General features: G+C 41.9%; 1 protein-coding gene across 6 annotated transcripts in view; it reads right to left on the bottom strand.

The window, feature by feature from the left end:
* Positions 1–19,621, bottom strand: part of LOC112248695 (dual specificity testis-specific protein kinase 2-like) — a 31,335-nt gene extending 11,714 nt beyond the window's left edge. The window contains exons 1-4 of one of the 6 annotated variants that reach the window (XM_024417937.2): positions 19,505–19,621; positions 13,496–13,611; positions 3,455–3,663; positions 1,469–1,590 (exon numbers count right to left, since the gene is read on the bottom strand). In XM_024417937.2, coding sequence (XP_024273705.1) covers positions 1,469–1,590; positions 3,455–3,663; positions 13,496–13,526 — 362 coding nt within the window. In that variant the 5' untranslated portion in view covers positions 13,527–13,611; positions 19,505–19,621. Of the gene's footprint in view, positions 1–1,468; positions 1,591–3,454; positions 3,664–13,495; positions 13,612–16,491; positions 16,910–19,504 lie in introns of those variants that run through there. The other 5 variants (XM_024417938.2, XM_024417936.2, XM_024417940.2 and 2 more) reach the window with 5 other exon arrangements.
* Positions 19,622–20,180: the final 559 nt, after the last annotated feature.

Raw genomic sequence — 20,180 nt, 5'->3', positions numbered from 1 at the left:
TTCAACCACCGTGTCTGAGGAAGGCCATGTTTTCACATCCTTGTTTGAGTAGTGCCCACTCACAGAGGGATGGATGGCCTGTCTGTGCCAGGTACATATTGTACTGGACTCAGATTCGCTTTTATCACGGCTCTCTATGCTCTGACATCAGCAGATAAACTGTGCTGTTTGATTCCCGCTGATACTGTGACCTTGCAAAAAGGCTAATAAGATTGCTTGGACAAACACTATGCCTTCACACCTTATGTAACCACTTCATAGGGTTAGAATGGGCCTACGTGACTATCAAAAACCATGCCAATCATTATCATATTTCCCAGCATGCTCTATTGTAGGTTTATTTTTTTAATTGTTTGTTTCAATGTGTGTTTTTGCATGCACATTGATTGTTTGATTGATCTTACGCTACACAAAGATAAATAACGTATATTTTTCTAAACTAATCCAATCTGTTAGTAGTTGGACCTGTTACAGAGATGGTTGTTCTCTTTTAGATGGTGTAGGTAGTCTCATTTATCAATAATTCCTACCTTGGCAGTCATTCTAAATACATGTTGTTGGTGATTAAAACTTCAAATTCTGGGATATCCTAGCTCTGCCTGTATTCCAATAGGTATTACATATCACTTTACAAGATGACATAATGTGGCTTGCCCAATGTGGCCTGTACACCAAAAGTTTCAGACCACTGTTAGGGTAAACAAAACAATGTACTTGAAAGGCACACTGGGAAAAAGCCTTTACCACCCTACAGTGTTAAAACAATACCCTCAAAAACGTTTTAGACGTAAATACACCCTACAGTGTTAAAACAACACCCAATTTTTGCCATTTAAAAGGAACAAACGGCTTTGTCACAGTGGTGGTACCCTAAACAAGCAGATTTGTACTTTTTCCAAAGGTACGCTTTTGTGCCTGTACTAACTACCTTGTTCCCTAAGGTACACTATTGGCACTTTTAAGGTACGAACCGCAAAGGTACAATTATATACCGATAACTTAAGGTACTACAGTGACAAGCGTGTGTGCCCCTTTAAAGAACACATTTCTGAGAGTGTACAGCATAATATAAATCAAATCAAATTGTATTTGTCGCATACACATGTTTTAGCAGATGTTATTGCGGGTGTAGCAAAATGCTTGTGTATATAAATATGTAAATACAGTATAAAGATAATACAATATAACACAGTATAATGCCCTATATTTTGGACTCGAATACAGGAACAGTATGCCATGATTCTGTGGTGCACTTAAAAATATCCACCTGATACTATGCCTTCACAGCTTCTCTAACCACTTCAGAGGGGTAATTTAACTAATTGAACTCCTATATTCCCGTGCCATTGACTGCACCACATAGAAGACAAACGCATACATTCCCTGCATTCCAACTGTTATCAATAAGGGCATGTACCAAAATGTATAAGTGATCATCACAAAAAGGTGGGAGTTCACTGACTAATACCTGACTATGTTGGGATGGGAGAGTTTCTGCAGTAGACTAATCTCACGCACGATGCTATCCTGGTCCACGTCGTTCTTATATATCTTCACCACCATCACCTTATGGGTCGTACTGTGAATCACCTTAGAGAAACAGACAAGGGTTTACAGTTTAAAGGGCCAATGCAGCCGTTTTTATCTCAATATCAAATCATTCTGGGCAACAATTAAGGACCTGACTGTGACTGTTATCAATTAAAATAAACAAAAAAGGCTAATAAGATTGCTTGGACAAACACTATGCCTTCACACCTTATGGAACCACTTCATAGGAGTAGAATGGGCCTACGTGACTATCAAAAACTATGCCAATCATTATCATATTTCCCAGCATGCTCTATTGTAGGTTGATTTTTAGAATTGTTTGTTTTAATATGTGTGTTTTTGCATGCACATTGATTGATTTGATTGATCTTACGCTACACAAAGATAAATAACATATATTTTTCAATTAAGGACCTTACTGTGATTGTTATCAATTAAAATAAACAAAAATAGCATCTCAGCAAAGAGCAATTTCACAAGCAAGAATTTTGCCAGAACTGAGTGGGGAGGGAAAAACAGAACATTTGCTGTTATTGCCAGAGGTTTGGAACTCTTTTTCTTATTGGTCTATTATTAACTAATTTACCGCATGGTGATGTCATCATGGATGGCCAGAACTCCAACCCACCAAAGAAGGCTGAAATTTCAGGCGATCTTTTCAAATAGCTCTTACACTGAAAGAGTATTATCATCATTTCCACAATCTCACAGTACTATTCCAACCTTACAGTGTGGAAATATGTATAAAACACAGGAAATCCAGTTTTTGACTGCCTGGGTGTACAAAAAAAAAAAAAAAAAAAAGTTAGGCGTCTGAAAGGAGCTGTTTTTGCAGGTAAATTCATTATGACCTCCATTAATTGACACTGCCCTCATTTGAATTCTGAACAGCCCCCATGGTTTTACAGTGACCTCTGATGTATTACCTCACCATCTCACTGGCACTGCTCAATTATATTAATATTTTAATGTGATTAAATCATCACATAACATAAAACAGATTAATGGCCAGTATTATCTCTCTCTACTCAGAACATCCAGTGTTCAACTCTAGTAGACTAATAGATGAATTCTGTAATCATCCCATCTGTCTTTCTCCCCAGGCCCATTCCACTTCAAAATCTAAATGCATGCCATGTTACTCCTCCATTGGCTCTACTTCTGTACAGAGTACAGATTGGGGAAGTTTATTTTAAATTTTACCCCTTTTTCTCCCCAATTTCGTGGTATCCAATTGTTGTAGTAGCTACTATCTTGTCTCATCGCTACAACTCCCATATGGGCTCGGGAGAGACGAAGGTTGAAAGTCATGCGTCCTCCGATACACAACCCAACCAAGCCGCACTGCTTCTTAACACAGCGCGCATCCAACCCGGAAGCCAGCTGCACCAATGTGTCGGAGGAAACACCGTGCACCTGGCGCGCACTGCGCCCGGCCCGCCACAGGAGTCACTGGTGCGCGATGAGACAAGAACATCCCTACCGACCAATACCTCCCTAACCCGGACGACGCTAGGCCAATTGTGCGTCGCCCCACGGACCTCCCAGTCGCGGCCGGTTACGACAGAGCCTGGGCACGAACCCAGGGACTCTGATGGCACAGCTGGCGCTGCAGTACAGCACCCTTAACCACTGCGCCACCCAGGAGGCCCCAGGGAAGTTATGTTAGCTGAAACACAGTGGGGTACCATTGCTCAGGCATCCATGATGGAGTGTAAGCTAATTGTGTAATGGCAACTACTGTATGTCCCAATTAGATTCAACCCACAGGATGCTTTGTCCTAATGCATCCCAAATGGCACCCATAGGGCTCTGTTCTAAAGTAGTGCACTATATAGGTAATAGCGTGCTATTTGGGATGCATGCTATGTTCAATACAGATGGCTAGGGAGGGACCAGGTACCTTGTAGACTTTGGAAAAGAAGCCGCTCCCAATGAGCTCGGCGGTGAAGTTCTCCCAGAACTCCAGCTTGCGGACGGCGGTGCGGAGCTTCTGCCAGCGGTCCACATGGTAGTATTTGTCAGAGGACTCGCCGTAGAGCGTGGGGCTGGTGGGCTCCGAGGACACGTCCACGTCACAGTCACACATCCTGGAGTGGGGAGTGATGTCTGCTATGGTACACAAACACACACGAACATGAAGATGCAAGCACGCAATGCACACACAAACACATGCACGCACACACGCACACGCATGCACACACAAACACATACACGCACACAAACACATACACGCACACACACACACACACACAAATGTTAGCCACATCCCTCACCTCTGTGACAGATTACATTGAAAGAAGGGCTGTCCTTAAACAAAGAGTCTGCAAAACCCCCAAATAACCCCATGCAGAAATAAAGTACAGCGGATGAAAGACAGAGCAGATTAGAACACAATAATTCAATCACACACTTGTTAACTAGATGGGAGGGAAAGTGCCTACCCATCATGCCTCCCCTTTATGGAGTGAAACAAAGAGACAATAATGGTTCCCTAGAATAGAGAGGAGCAGGCCTGGTCAGTGCAGTTGAGAGACTGTCCAGTGTAGCCTTCTCTAGTCAAGTGACTTGTTTTCCATCTTGGCTTATCATAAAAAGAAAGATGGAGAGGGGTTCTATTTATTTTAATGAGATGATAGGAGTGGGACATGTAGCCCACACACAGGATGAGAGGGAGACATTTGGCAAATAAAATGTGCTATTTTGATTTATCTGGAGATGTATCTTTTATTCATTTGTAACCCGTTTTTTCCTCATAAGATTATGTTCCTCGATTGCATTATTTATAAAATGTCAGTGTGTGATTCCATCTTTAAGGTTTTTAGGCCTTCTTTCACCAAGCCCTTATCAGACAAACACAAATTATTGGAATCGCCTGTCACAGGAAACTGTCGCTGAGAAGAGAACCGCTAACAGGAAGCTTGTGCAGCAAACCAAACCACACTGTCATTGTTTCTATAGCAGTAGGATAGGCACCTATGACGTGTGGCACAGACATGTGGTTTACAACATACATAACTGTCCACCCCTTACAACTGTAATGAATACGATGGAGAGACAAAGTGCTGGTTCCAAGCGCAGGGCGCAGTAGGTGTTTATTAGCAAGGGACCACAGGAAGAGGCAGGTAGCTGGGTCCAGGGACAGGCAGAAGTTATAGTTAAGGGCAGTGGGAGTTTGTTTTCTAGAAAAACAAACCCAGTCCTGACAATGACACCAGTGAACAGCACAGACTGACATGCTGACACAAGTGTGAATCAAAGCTAGCCCACGCACTCTTTTCAGCTCAACTGCACCGCCTTAACCCAACTGGCTGTCAGAGAAAACACTTACAGTGCAGCCTTATGTCACTCACTGACAACCCATGGTATATCATAAAGACACCCTCCTCAATCACAGTTACTTTCACAGACACAGACATCCAGACTCTCATCCACCTCCCGTACGGCACCCTAGTCCCTATATCGTGCATTACTTTTGACCTGAGCCCTAATGTGGTGCACTATGTAGGGGATAGGATGCCATTTAGAACACTGTTTTGCATGAATACATGTTGGTAGATTAATCAGGCCATTGTGACAGGCCTCCTTAGTGTCACGTCGGTCTAAAAGGGTCGGGAGACAAGCGCAGGAATAGATTTTTTTTAATTGACCCAAATTACAGCACGCCGTGTAAAGGCACAGGACCAAACAAACACGTATACAAAACACAGGGTTGAAACACAAACAAACAAAAAAAGCAAGGAGTACCTCGAAGAAACACACAAGTGCACAATGATACCACACGGGATGAGACCCGTAATCATCGGCACAATACAAGCAGCACGGAAGCCAAAACAACACAGCACAGGTACTCACGCGACTAACAGACATTAGAACAAAAATCGACAGCCTAATAGTGAACCAAAGGGCACATTTACTAATCAATGGGAATGGGGACCAGGTGTGCGTAATGACACAGCTCCGGAGGGATCCATGACACTTAGCATCAGTTTGCTTGCACTTCACGTTAATTGAGAGTGAATCTCGGTGTGCAAACAACAAATCTCTGTCTCTAAATGGAATTTCATAATGTTTGAATTCAATTTGTATTTACAAATCTTTTTTTTTTGGGTGGTCTTTTTTTAGCTTTATCTTACAAAGTGCTTTTTTACTGAACCAAGAGTTGCAAAATGGAAGACACTTGTTAGTGGGTGTCCTAAATAGCTCCCTATTCACTATATACTACTTTAGATCAGGGCCTTCGTAAAGTGATCTCCTGTGGAAAGGCCTGTTATCACACGAAACGAGTTTGACCTTTGACTAAGTGTCCGACCACAGAGACCTTTATGAGAAACACCACCAGTGGGACCGCCCTACTGACGTCCCACCTACAGATAAGGAATGTGAGTTATGAGACTTTAACAGTGAGATCAGTCCACACCAGGGTGAGGCTGTCCCTCAGGGGAACGACTCTCTTTCTGAGGAAGTTCCCGCAGATCTGACTGCTTTCTCAGTTCAGGGCAGAGAGAGCGGGACAGTGTTTCTTGTGAATACGCTGTGTGACAAATGTGGCCATCGAGAGAGAAATAGAGTCAGAGGCATCTGAACGAAACCCTTCAGCGAAGCCATTTCCGGACTGAGAGTAAATCACGTCAACGGGGTGATGTCTGAAGCGATTACGCCGCCTTCGCACAGACGTGCATCCGACATGAGTCTCACGACAGAGATTCTGATACGATCCCTGACACTTTCGAGCTGCAACCTTTCACACACAAAGAAAGGGACTCTGCCACAGGAGCCCTGGTGCTTCCTGTGTACGTCTGCAGCTCTGTGATCAACACAGAAACAGCATGGAAGGATCATGTTGTGTGTCTCTACAGCTGATCAATAGGTCTGAAACATACAGCCCCCAGCCAGACCACACATACCTGTGGCGCTGACTGTGCTCAGTATCAACCATAAGTCACCGCACATAGGTGGAACATGCCAAAGCCACTGTCCTTTTGCATTTAAAATGTACTGTATGTGTGTGCCATATATGGCGGTCTGTCTGAGGTTGTCTCTACATTTGGGTTCCTGTTGTGCCTGTAGCTAATGGCCCGAGAGTCCAAACCAAGGTATAACTCAAAATGAAATGCTTTCTAGAGAAATCCAGAGCGAGAGAGAAGAAAAGAAAGAAAGAAAGAAAGAAAGAAAGAAAAGAGAACTGAGAAATGTATACTTTCATTGAGAACATTTCTGCCATGAATAAGGTAGGTAATTGCATCAGTGTTGCAGCTCCTCTGTATCTTACACAATGTATTTCCTCAGAAAAAACCCATCGTATTTTCTTGTTATATCATTGTGTGGTCATGTGGGTGGGGACCTCTAGTATCTCGCATTAACCCGCTATTGGACTAGATCTCAGTACCAGCAGCCTAAAGCAAAGACCAGAGATTTGCCTGGAAATCTTAACTACCAGTCAATCACATGTATTTTAGATAGCCCCTTTTTACATCAGCAGTTTTCACAAACTGACATAGGCCTATTGACATCCATTTCCTCTGTAGACAAAAAAATACAATGTTAATTAAGTGTAGCACAATGTGTGTACACTGTGCACGGTGCTTACTTAGCTATAATCCCCTGAAACTCAAACTAATTCCCAGTGCCTCATCAAATGTACTAGGATTATGAAAAGAAATAATCAAATAAAAAGTTGTGATGCAGAACTGGGTCCGTCTCAAATGGCATCCTATTCACTATGTAGTGCACTACTTTTTGACTTAGGGTCCATAGGCATCTGGTCAAACGTAGTGCACTTTTTAGGGGAAAGGGTGTCATTTGGGACGCACACGAGGTGTAAGTGGCTGACTGAATCAGATAGGCTGCCCTATAAGGCACCCAAGTCATCAAATGAGTCCATAAGTGTTCAATAATGTACTGGGATGAGGTGTTTCATTTAACCAATCAAACCACATCCCGACAGGTCAAAAAGATGGAGGCTTTACTTTCTTGAATCAAAGCATGGGACCAATCATTTCTGGATCGATTGCTTACTGTACGTGTTTTGCTCACGAATTGAGAGCTCCTAATCAATAAACGCAGAGTTTCATAACACTAAGACAAAGATAGTCTGTCTTCCACCATCTTTCCATGAGGCAAGAGCTTGTTAGATTCAACAAATTTTTATTTATTTTTTTATTTCACCTTTATTTAACCAGGTAGGCTAGTTGAGAACAAGTTCTCATTTACAACTGCGACCAGGCCAAGATAAAGCATAGCAGTGTGAGCAGACAACACAGAGTTACACATGGAATAAACAATTAACAAGTCAATAACACAGTAGAAAACAAAGGGGGAGTCTATATACAATGTGTGCAAAAGGCATGAGGAGGTAGACGAATAGTTACAATTTTGCAGATTAACACTGGAGTGATAAATGATCAGATGGTCATGTACAGGTAGAGATATTGGTGTGCAAAAGAGCAGAAAAGTAAATAAATAAAAACAGTATGGGGATGAGGTAGGTGAAAATGGGTGGGCTATTTACCAATAGACTATGTACAGCTGCAGCGATCGGTTAGCTGCTCAGATAGCTGATGTTTGAAGTTGGTGAGGGAGATAAAAGTCTCCAACTTCAGCGATTTTTGCAATTCGTTCCAGTCACAGGCAGCAGAGTACTGGAACGAAAGGCGGCCAAATGAGGTGTTGGCTTTAGGGATGATCAGTGAGATACACCTGCTGGAGCGCGTGCTACGGATGGGTGTTGCCATCGTGACCAGTGAACTGAGATAAGGCGGAGCTTTACCTAGCATGGACTTGTAGATGACCTGGAGCCAGTGGGTCTGGCGACGAATATGTAGCGAGGGCCAGCCGACTAGAGCATACAAGTCGCAGTGGTGGGTGGTATAAGGTGCTTTAGTGACAAAACGGATGACACTGTGATACACTGCATCCAGTTTGCTGAGTAGAGTGTTGGAAGCCATTTTGTAGATGACATCGCCGAAGTCGAGGATTGGTAGGATAGTCAGTTTTACTAGGGTAAGCTTGGCGGCGTGAGTGAAGGAGGCTTTGTTGCGGAATAGAAAGCCGACTCTTGATTTGATTTTTGATTGAAGATGTTTGATATGAGTCTGGAAGGAGAGTTTGCAGTCTAGCCAGACACCTAGGTACTTATAGATGTCCACATATTCAAGGTCGGAACCATCCAGGGTGGTGATGCTAGTCGGGCATGCGGGTGCAGGCAGTGATCGGTTGAAAAGCATGCATTTGGTTTTACTAGCGTTTAAGAGCAGTTGGAGGCCACGGAAGGAGTGTTGTATGGCATTGAAGCTTGTTTGGAGGTTAGATAGCACAGTGTCCAATGACGGGCCGAAAGTATATAGAATGGTGTCGTCTGCGTAGAGGTGGATCAGGGAATCGCCCGCAGCAAGAGCAACATCATTGATATACACAGAGAAAAGAGTCGGCCCGAGAATTGAACCCTGTGGCACCCCCATAGAGACTGCCAGAGGACCGGACAGCATGCCCTCCGATTTGACACACTGAACTCTGTCTGCAAAGTAATTGGTGAACCAGGCAAGGCAGTCATCCAAAAAACCGAGGCTACTGAGTCTGCCGATGAGAATATGGTGATTGACAGAGTTGGCAAGGTCGATGAAGATGAAGACGGCTGCACAGTACTGTCTTTTAGTACTGTCTTTTATCGATGGCGGTTATGATATCAAGTTTAGTACCTTGAGTGTGGCTGAGGTGCACCACTGTGACACTGACTCTACTCCAGCCACTTTAATCATGGAAGCCAGATTGCAATGCAGCGGAGATACTGTACTCTATATCATCGACTGCATCCTTATGTAATACGGCCACTTTAACTATGGGTTTATTTATCTCATATGTATATACTGATGGTATCATCTACTGTGACCTGTTTCACTCATTCATATATCCTTATGTACATGACTTTGCTCGTTATTACTGCATTGTCGGAACTAGAAGCACAAGCATTTCCTTAGAACCATGTGTAGGACAAATAAAATTTGGATGATTTGATTTGATTTGGTCAGTGACCTGTTTGTTGATGAAGAAAAATGAAAGAAAAATTGTCAATTTAGCACCGTATCTGTTGCAAGAATAGAGCATATCAATAATGTCAGACAGTGTCCATAAATATGTGAAGATACAGTACCCCTGGAAGATACAGTAAAACAGGGTTCTATATAAAGAAGTAGCTAGACCGTAATGCTGTGCGGTACACGCATTTGCCATTAATGGCCATGCAGCGAGAGCATCAGAAAAGGGCCATGCTTCCCTTTTGAATCCATTGAATTATTTGGAGGGCATTCTCAGCTCTGCCTCAAGCGTCTCTTCACCTCCATTGTTAGGCAGTAACTCTATCCATTTAGGCCTTTCTCAGGCTGTCACAGACTCTGCACTGGTTCACCGCCTCAATGGGAGGCATGGTAGCAGGTACCCAGGGTTTAATTATTAAGAAGCTGCAGTAGAATACCTACCTGGCACAAACAGCCTAACTCTAACCTATATATTCCACGTATTAGGCTACTCCCAATGAACACTATCCAGTCCAGTCAAAACTATATAAGCGCGTATACACTGAGTGTACCAAACATTAAGAACACCTTCCTAATATAGAGTTGCATCCCTCCTTTGTTCCTCAGAACAGCCTCAATTTGTCAGGCATGATACAAGGTGTCAAAAGTGTTCCACCTGGATACTGGCCCATGTTGACTCCAGTGCTTCCCACAGTTGTCAAGTTGGCTGGATGTCCTTTGGGTGGTGGAACATTCTTGATATAAATGGGAAACTGTTGAGCGTGGAAAAACCCAGCGCCATTGCAGTTCTTGACACAAACCGGTGCACCTGGCACCTACAACCGTAACCCGTTCAAAGGCACTTAAATATTTTGTCTTGCCGATTCACCCTCTGAATGGCACGCATACACAGTCCATGTCTCAAGTGTCCCAAGGCTTAAAAATCCTTCTTTAACCTGTCCCCTCCCTTTCATCTACACTGATTGAAGTGGATTTAACAAGTAAGGGATCAATAAGGGATCGTAGCTTTCACCTGGATTCACCCGGTCATTCTATGTCATGGAAAGAGCAGGTGTTCTTAATGTTTTGTACTCTCAGTGCAACTTTGCTTAGATGCTATAGGATACAAATATATATATTACAATTGAATTACATATACAGTATAGGCAGAGAAGAAATCGTATAAAAGGCACCCTTCTTTGAGAATGAAGCCTTGTTTACAAGTGATACTGATGCAGACTGTGCAGGCCCACAACACACTGTAGTTGTTAACAGTTGTGGAAATGCTGGCCTTGCTCATCATGGATCAATTGTGCACTAAATGCTTTCCGGTAGCATAATGACTTTTGAGAACAACACAGCATTGTGGGACGGGAGGGAGTAGGATGATGTACAGTATGGGAGGTCACACAAAATGTCAGCAGGACACAATGTAGCTCTGTCCCTCTCCAACTTGTGTATGTCCTAAACGGCACTCTATTCCCTAATAGTGCATTACTTTTGACCAGGTCATTCATAGGGCTCTGGTCAAAAGTAGTGCACTATATAGGGAACAGAGTGCCATTTCAGACACAGCTTTGTCCTGTCTCCCAACCGTGCAGTGGTCAAACAACCAACTGGATCTAGGGTTTGTTTAGGAATGTACATTTAGTGAGGGAGGAAGTATTAGGAACGTTGGGAGGGTAAAGAACAGCCTTGGACAGTCTTGGACGGGAGACGCTTATAGGAAGGAACAACATCATTTGCAAGTCCTCTCAGGTGAAGGAAGAGTGGCGTGTCAGTGGGAATAAATGAAAAAACCTCAGAAATAGTTTTGGGTGTTTAAATACACCACTGGATACATAATTCAAAATACATACGTAATATAGTGCACAAGTAGTGTTACCATTTGGGATGACAACAGACGTACGGAAACCTGAGGTTATCCCCATGCATCCTTCACTATGTAACATACACTGTGACATCTGTGTGTGAGCTTAAGGCTAAGAAGTTAAAAGGGCAGAACATACACGTTGTAAGTCAGTCTGCCTACTTGCCCAGTAATATGGAAATCCTGGTTCAGAGGAGGACAGACTAAAAAGCCTCAACCCCTCTGATTACATCATCATAAACAGCAACAAACCCAGAGAGAGGAGAGGGATTTATGCCAGCCCCTCCCTCCTCTGAGTCCCCTCTCCTAACTCCTCCGGCCTCTCTATTTCTCTCTCCCTCCCCTCCCCTTGCCATCCCCTCCCCTCTGCTCCAAAGTACTAACCCCCACCACAGACAGGCTTCACGGGAACCAGACCATTTGTTTCTACGCTGGTCCGATGGCAAACAGAAACAGAAAAAGGCCCTGCAGTCTCCATGGCTTCTGTGAAAAAGTATGAAAAATGTACGCAATTACTACTGTAAGTCACTCTGGATAAGAGCGTCTGCTAGATTACTAAAATGCCAAATGTTCTTTAAACATCCACTTAACAACCACTTTAACAGAAAATGACCATTTCCAGCAAGTCTTCAGGGCACGTATTCATAAAGTGTCTCAGGGTAAGAGTGCTCTGGTCAAGGATCAAGTTAGCATGTTTAATTACCGGTATAATGACTGGACAAGGGGACCTGATCCTAAATCAGCACTTCTACTCTGGTCTGGCCCCAAAGGCTATTTTAGATGCTCGAGTCTCTAACGTGCCAGTACATCACTCTCGTCACATTTATTCACCTGAGGCCTCATTTATAATAATGTTCTTAGATTTATACTTGAACTTAGTCGTAAGATCATTTCCACGTCAAAGTAAGGTTTTTATAAATAACTACCTATACGTGGTTTTCTGCGTAAGTCACACATAAGATCAAAATTGATGGAGTCTGTTTAGAGAATGAGTCTCTGATCTCCAGGACGATAGATGTAGACAAGTAACAGGGTAACAGGACACTTTCCTGACTCAACACCTCTGAAAAAGGTTAGGATATGCAGAGGAAAGGAGTTTCTATATTAGGACAATGCACCCTACTCCTTATGGGCTCTGGTTAAAAGTAGTGCACTAGGGAATAGGGTTCCATTTGAGACACACATTAGTCACACAATATGAGAGACTCAATGTCTAAACAAGGACACAGGGTGAGAAACTGAAGCTCCATGCACATACGCTATAAACATAAACGCTGCGAAGCAGGCAAAATATTTGATTTAACTGATCATTTAGGATATAAAACAGTTATGTCTAAAGCTTCGTTTACACCCTGTGCTAACATGTGAGTTTCGTGGTCTGAGCAATATGATCCAATCACTATTTGATCAAGGTTTGTCGAGTCTACACATTGCATTAAAATGTGTCTCATCCGTCCACTGTGTCCACATTGTGACCAGATCAACTGGTGCCTCCCTGCAAATGATTTGAAAGATATTATTTCGAAATAATATGAATGTATTCATTTTGAGACAATTACTGATGCCATGAGTCAATGGTGCTACCTGTCAATGATTTTAGAGGCCGGTATAATGATGATTTAAATAGTCTGACCCTCCAGATCTGTTTACACTTGGTTGTTATCCAGGCACAATGCATGCTGACTACCTCTGGAGCTGGTGAGGAAGATCTGATCACAATCAGATCACAATGTGTCTTTTAATTGTCTACACCTGTCTAAAAATGTGGCACAATCAGAATGTGGACAAGATCAGGACAAAGGGTACATGTTAGCACCAGGTATAAACAGGGCTTAAAGGGTATTATGTCTAAGGAAGTATCAATCAGACTCATAGGCATATGATTAGGAGTAAAAACAGGCCTTAGGATACAAATTCAAAGCACTACTTCTGCAAAGCTGTGAAACGTTCCTATATTATACATAGTTGTCATGGGAGAATCATAGGATATGACGGCAGGGGATTTCCATTGCAAGGGAAAATAGAAGGGCTAAGAAAAAATTGTAGTTTTTACAGTACTTACTCCATTGATTTAATAAGCTATTCATATGCATCTTGAGGATGGGTGAAAATGCACTGGCTGTCAGTCAGTACAATACCCAAGCCAGCTGGGCAGAAGCTATAGTCCTTATCCAGAAGCTGGGGGAAAACCACATACATGCAACAATGAGCACACACAGACCCAGGACTGTTACTGTACAGTGACAAACATTAGGCTTTTCTTTCGTGCAGGCAACATTTAGAGGCAGACATAAACATGAATTCAATAGGCAACCTGTTTCATTCACTTATTTTGACATTTTTAAGTAATTAACTATTTAAAGCTAAAGTCTAGGTATGTTATTTTTATGAAATACATCAAATATTGAAACACAATGGCATTGCACATCTCACTATTAATATCCTCACTATGATGAGGTTGTAATGTAAGGTTCCAAATCATCCTAAAGTATCAAAACATGACTGTGTAACTCAATGAATTTACGTATAGATGATTTAGGTATGATTTGGAAAATGCTAATTTAGGTACCATTGATTGCATTAATATCTTTCTAAACAAGTGTATAATTTATCTTTAGGCTCCCTAATGGTATGTAAACGGTGCTTTCAGTATTCACTCCCTTTAACTTTTTCCACATGTTGTTATGTTACAAGGTAGGATTAAAATAGATTTCTTAGCTCTATTCCATTTCTTTTTATCCTTAAAAACTCCCTAGTCCTTAACGATGACAAGCATGCCCATAACATGATGCAGCCACCACCATGCTTGAAAATGTGAAGAGTGGTACTCAGTAATGTGTTGTGTTGGATTTGCTGCAAATACAACACTTTGTATTCAGGAAAAAAATACATTCTTTTCACATTTTTTGCCTTATTGCAAACAGGATGTTTTGGAATATTTTTATTCTGTACAGATTTCCTTCTTTTCAGTCTGTAATTTATGTTAGTATTGTGGAGTAACTACAATGTAGTTGATCAATCCTCAGTTATCTCCGATCAAAGTCATTAAACTCTGTAACTGTTTTAAATCACCATTGTCCTCATGGTGAAATCTCTGAGCAGTTTCCTTCCTCTCCGGCAACTGAGTTAGGAAGGGTGCCTGTATCTTTATGGTGACTGAGTGGATTGATACACAGTCCAACGTTTCATTAATAACTGCACCATTTTAAAAATGTATTTAACCTTTATTTAACTAGGCAAGTCAGTTAAGAACAAATTATTATTTACAATGACGGCCTAGGAACAGTGGGTTAACTGCATTGTTCAGGGGGAGAACAACAGATGTTTACCTTGTCAGCTCTGGGATTCGATCGAGCAACCTTTCGGTTACTGGCCCAATGCTCTTACCACTAGGCTACCTGCAGACCCCCCACCATGCTCAAAGGGATATTCAATGTATGCTTTTTATTTTTAACCATCTACCAATAGGTGCCCTTCTTTGCGAACTATTGTAAAATCTCCCTGGTCTTTGTGGTTGAATATGTGCTTGAATGTACTGCTCGACAGAGCAGATAATTGTATGTGTAAGGTACAGAGATATGGTAATCATCTAAAAATCATGTTCTACTAAGCCAACATATGGAATTGTTTTAAAATGGTCATACCATGGATCATTTAACTATTTGATTTGGATTTTTAGGACCCCTTTAGATATATAACAAAATATTCACTAATTATTTGATAAAATATTGAATTTGGCCTTTCCTACTGTAGCCCATAAAAATAGATTGAATAACACATTCCTAAACAGCAAAAAAATACAGTCAAAAATAAATAAATCATGAGGAATAAAGTTTTGCAGTGTCTGTCCTACATCTATGAGATATATGAAAGCTTAGGAAATATTTTTCGGGTGACACATATTTAACCCTTTATTTTGTTGGCACAAAACTACCTCCATATTTCCATTAATTTGGAAATATGAGTCCCGTGACATTTGTAAGAGTCATAGAGCAAAACGGAGTACACCATCGTGTTCGCGAGAGTCTCATCTTTCCATAGGGTGGCCAAACTGTTCGGATGCTGCAGACATTTTCCTGAGAAGACCAATTTCTGAGATGTCTCCTGGTCTGACAAACAGTTCTGTAGCTCTGCCACTTTCCACCGCAGATGTGGTGGATTGAGGCGCAAAGCCATGCAAATGTATAGATTTTGATGGGGACTTTTGATATTATGTTCATTATATTGACGCACAGGACCGTCTATAGACTCTTAATTAACCACTACTATTGTATACCGAGTGAGTGCATGCAACCTACTATGTGACTTGTTAAGCACACTCCTGAACTTATTTAGGCTTGCCATAACAAAAGGGTTGAATAGTTATTGACTGATTACATTTCAGCTTTTCTAAAAACATAATTCCACTTTCACATTATGGGAGTATTGTGTGTAGATCAGTGACACAACATCTCAATTGAATCCATTTTAAATTCAGGCTTTAACACAACAAAATGTGGAGTGTATAGATCTGACTTCATTAGCTTATATACTTTATATATATATATAACCTTTTCTAAATTACAAAATACTAGATACATTTACCTTAAAATCGTTTTGTTGGAGTGACTTAAAAAATGTAGATGAGAACGATTACATTTTTAGTTGAGAAAGAGTTGTGGCAGTCAGGAGAAAGTGTTAGGAAAGATTGGTGACATAAGGTGGGTTTCTATGAGAATTACAGGGGGGTTACCCAGAGGGCTAGTTGCCCCAAACTATCCTATCTAATAAAATATTACAATTAAAAGCAGGATTACAAAAGCAAAGTACAGCAGGCTATATGACAAATCTTTAAAAAATGAGATTAGATTTTTGAATAGGAGCCAACCATTTGCCCAGTCATCATCGAGGCTATTTTCTATGCCTTAGTGGTATGCAGCCTAATCTTCAAGTATTCAATCAATGAATGATTAGTTGTTTTAAGAAAAACAAGGGCAACTTTAGGCTACAACTCCAACCTTTGATACATCTATTTACGACATACACATACTTAATCGGTATAAATTCTAGCCTACTTACATGGTTATAACAGTCCACTTCGTTTATAAAGGCAAGTAATGTGATCTCCCAGAAATGTCTTGATTTTATTCTACACAGCATATACTATATTGGGAACCGAATTCTGGGCGCGCTTCACTGTTTCCGTGTAGGGTGTGCGGCTCTTCAGTCTCCAACCAACGCACTCGCGTCATGCAAGGTTCACAGTCTGAAAGCGGTATGGCGACGGGGGGTGAAACAAACTCGATGAAATACATGTTTGATGGTTTGTCTTAGGATCCAACTTCCATTACGTCGGTTGATATGGCTCAACTCAGTCTCCACCCACTCTACAATAAGAGGCGTGAAACTACATTATGAAATCAGTTACAATAGAATGTTTATTTTTTATTTTTACTTCTGTGGCCAATTCAGATTTAGGAAATGTATGCCTTTCCTGTGCAGCCTTTCCCATGCACTTCTCAGTAGTTGGTATTCAGACTTACAGTAGGCTACCGTATGCAGCTGCCTATTGGGCTTTGCAGCGTGGTTCCCTTTTGCGCGCTGAATACATTTTGTTCAACCACTGAAAACCCACCCACTTGCTAGCCAACAAATGTTCACATGGAGTATTCATTCATTAGGGGTTTCAAAACATTTACTGTATCTAAAGCTATCCCTTTAAATTTGGTGTACCTTTAATTAGAATTTTCTTGACGCACTAAATTACACTATATATACAAAAGTATGTGGACACCCCTTCAAATTACAGAATTTGGCTATTTCAGCCAGACCCGTTGCTGACAGGTGTATAAAATTGAGCACACAGCCATGCAATCTTCAAAGACAAACATTGGCAGATGAATGGCTTTACTGAAGAGCTCAGTGACTTTCAACGTGGCACTGTCATAGGATGCCACCTTTCCAACAAGACAGTTCATCAAATTTCTGTCATGCTAGAGTTGCCCCGGTCAACTGTATGTGCTGTTAATGTGAAGTGGAAACATCTAGGAGCAACAATGACTCAGCCTCGAAGTGGTAGGCCACACAAGCTCACAGAATGGGACCACCGAGTGCTGAAACGCGTAGCATGTAAAAACTGACCTAGGTTCGAACACTAACTACCGAGTTCCAAACTGCCTCTGGAAGCGATGTTAGCCCAAGAACTGTTCGTTGGGAGCTTAATGAAATGGGATTCCATGGCCGAGCAGCCGCACACAAGCCTTAGGTCACCATGTGCAATGCCAAGCGTCGGCTAGAGTAGTGTAAAGCTCGTCATCATTGAACTCTGGAGCAGTGGAAGTGCGTTCTCTGGAGTGATGAATCAAGCTTCACAATCTGGCAGTCCAACGGACGAATCTGGGATTGGCAGATGCCAGGAGAACACTACCTGCCCGAATGCATAGTGCCAACTGTAAAGTTTGGTGGAGGAGGAATAATGGTCTGGGGTTGTTTTTCATGGTTCGGGCTAAGCCCCTTATTTGTAGTAAAGGGAAATAGGAACACTACAGCACACAGTGACATTCTAGATGATTCTGTGCTTCCAACTTTGTGACAACAGTTTGGGCAAGGCCCATTCCTGTTTCAGCATGACAATGCCCCCGTGTACAAAGCGAGGTCCATACATAAATGGTTTGTTCGTGATCGGTGTGGAAGAACTTGACTGGTCTGCACAGAGCCCTGACCTCCACCCCATTGAATACCATTGGGATAATTTGGAATGCTGAGTGCCAGCCATGCCTAATCGCCCAAAATTAGTACCCAACCTCACTGATGCTCTTGTGGCTGAATGGAAGCAAGTCCCCGCACCAATGTTCCAACATTTAGTGGAAAGTTTTCCCAGATAAGTGGAGGATGTTATAGCAGAAAAGGGAGACCAATTACATATTCATGCCCATGATTTTGGAAAAAGATGTTCGACAAGCAGGTGTCCTTATACTTTAGGTAATGTGGAGTATGGAACAGTTCAGAATATTAGGGATCAATGAACGAAATCCATGTAAATATATGCATATTCATCTCCTTCCAGCACCAATATATAGATAAAAAATACTCTAATCTCGTATATTTTTTAGGGTTAGGAAAGTATTTTGGTAAAGTTTTCAAACAGGTTTGGAAAGCCTTTAACGCACAAAATTAGGGGTAGAGGCTGTGACCAAAAATCAGCCTTGGCATTTCTAACCCACCTGCAAAACATATTCCTTGTGGCCCCCATTATTAGCCAGATGTGGCCCCCATTATTAGCCAGATAATGATCATTTTGCACAATAAAACAAGTTAGATAGGCCCACTAGGATTACAAATGGACCAGCCCTTGCATAAAATATATTGGTGAATCAAAAATACAGTGGTTTCATTTATCCCGAAAGTTCCATAATCAATTGTTCCATCCATGAAATATTGTAAGGGGAGAAAAGTGTACAGTAAGGGTTGAATAGTAGTCCTATAACTCTACCCTGATAACCCTCACTAATCATGAAACTGTGATGACAATGGTCCAGTTGTCATGAACCGTGTGTCAGGGTCCAGGTTTAAACTGCTAAGTCTGGTGTGCGTTCCATAATGATTCAAATCGGATACATTAATGCACAACTTGTAATACGTTAGCCTTATATGATCCACTTTTGCTCGCAATCCTCAGGAACAACCACATGAACGTGACAGGGGACAGAAAGGTAACCTAACGATGTAATGGAATGATGCAAAATGTAAGGAGACTAACAAATAAAGTTAGTGACAATTATAAATGTACGTGAGTATAACTGAGCGTGGCTACCGATAGTGGCTAATATTTAATACTACAAATTGTAAAAGAAATACAGTGAAAAGTCTGGGCATATAATTAAAACCTTCTAGAAATAATCAACTCCGTTGGTTTCCCGGTATACCACCTTCATGGCTTCAGAAGCCTATAGTCTGGGTCTCCACATTTCATCCCGAACTTCACTGCGGAAAAGTGTTGATATGCTTCCGTTTGCTGCCATATGACTGGTTTCACATGTCTCCAGCGATCAAAAGGTAAAATATATATAAAATAATTGTAATTGATACTTACCATTTTACTCTTATCAATTTATAAAGTACAGTGCATGGAGAATGGTGTTATTTCATAAATGTTTTTTTATTTTAGCCCCTTTTTCTCCCCAATTTTCCGATGTTGGCTCATCGTTGCAACTCCCTAACGGGCTAGAGAGAGAGAGAGAGAGAGAGAGAGAGAGGCGAAGGTGGTCATGCGCCCCCCGAAACATGACCCGCCTAACGCCCAGAAGCCAGCCGCACCAACGTGTCAGAGGAAACACCGTTCATCTGGCATCCGGGGTCAGCCGCCAGGCACCACCACAAGGAGTCGCTAGAGCGCAATGAGCCAAGTAAAACCCCACCCGCCAAATCCTCCCCTAACCCGGACGACACTGGGCCAATTGTGCGCCGTCCTATGGGACTTCCGACCACGGCCGGTTGTGGCACAGCCCGGGATATGAACCCGGGACTGTAGTAACACCTCTAACACTACTACATGCAATGCAGTTGCACCGCTGCGCCACTCAGGAGCTGGAATGGTGTTATTTCTATTTGGGAAAGAATGAAGTATAATATACCTTTATGTTGTTCCACTTGGAAGTGACAGGTTGCTCTACATTATTCAACCTTTCATCGCATTAAGGTGGTGGAATTATGAGGGAATTAAATCAAGGTCAGAATACGGTGTATCTGTAGACACACCTCCACCACGC

Source organism: Oncorhynchus tshawytscha, linkage group LG04 (genome assembly GCF_018296145.1).
Source record: "Oncorhynchus tshawytscha isolate Ot180627B linkage group LG04, Otsh_v2.0, whole genome shotgun sequence".
Lineage (NCBI taxonomy): Eukaryota > Metazoa > Chordata > Actinopteri > Salmoniformes > Salmonidae > Oncorhynchus > Oncorhynchus tshawytscha.
This window is presented reverse-complemented; position numbering and strand designations above follow the sequence as displayed.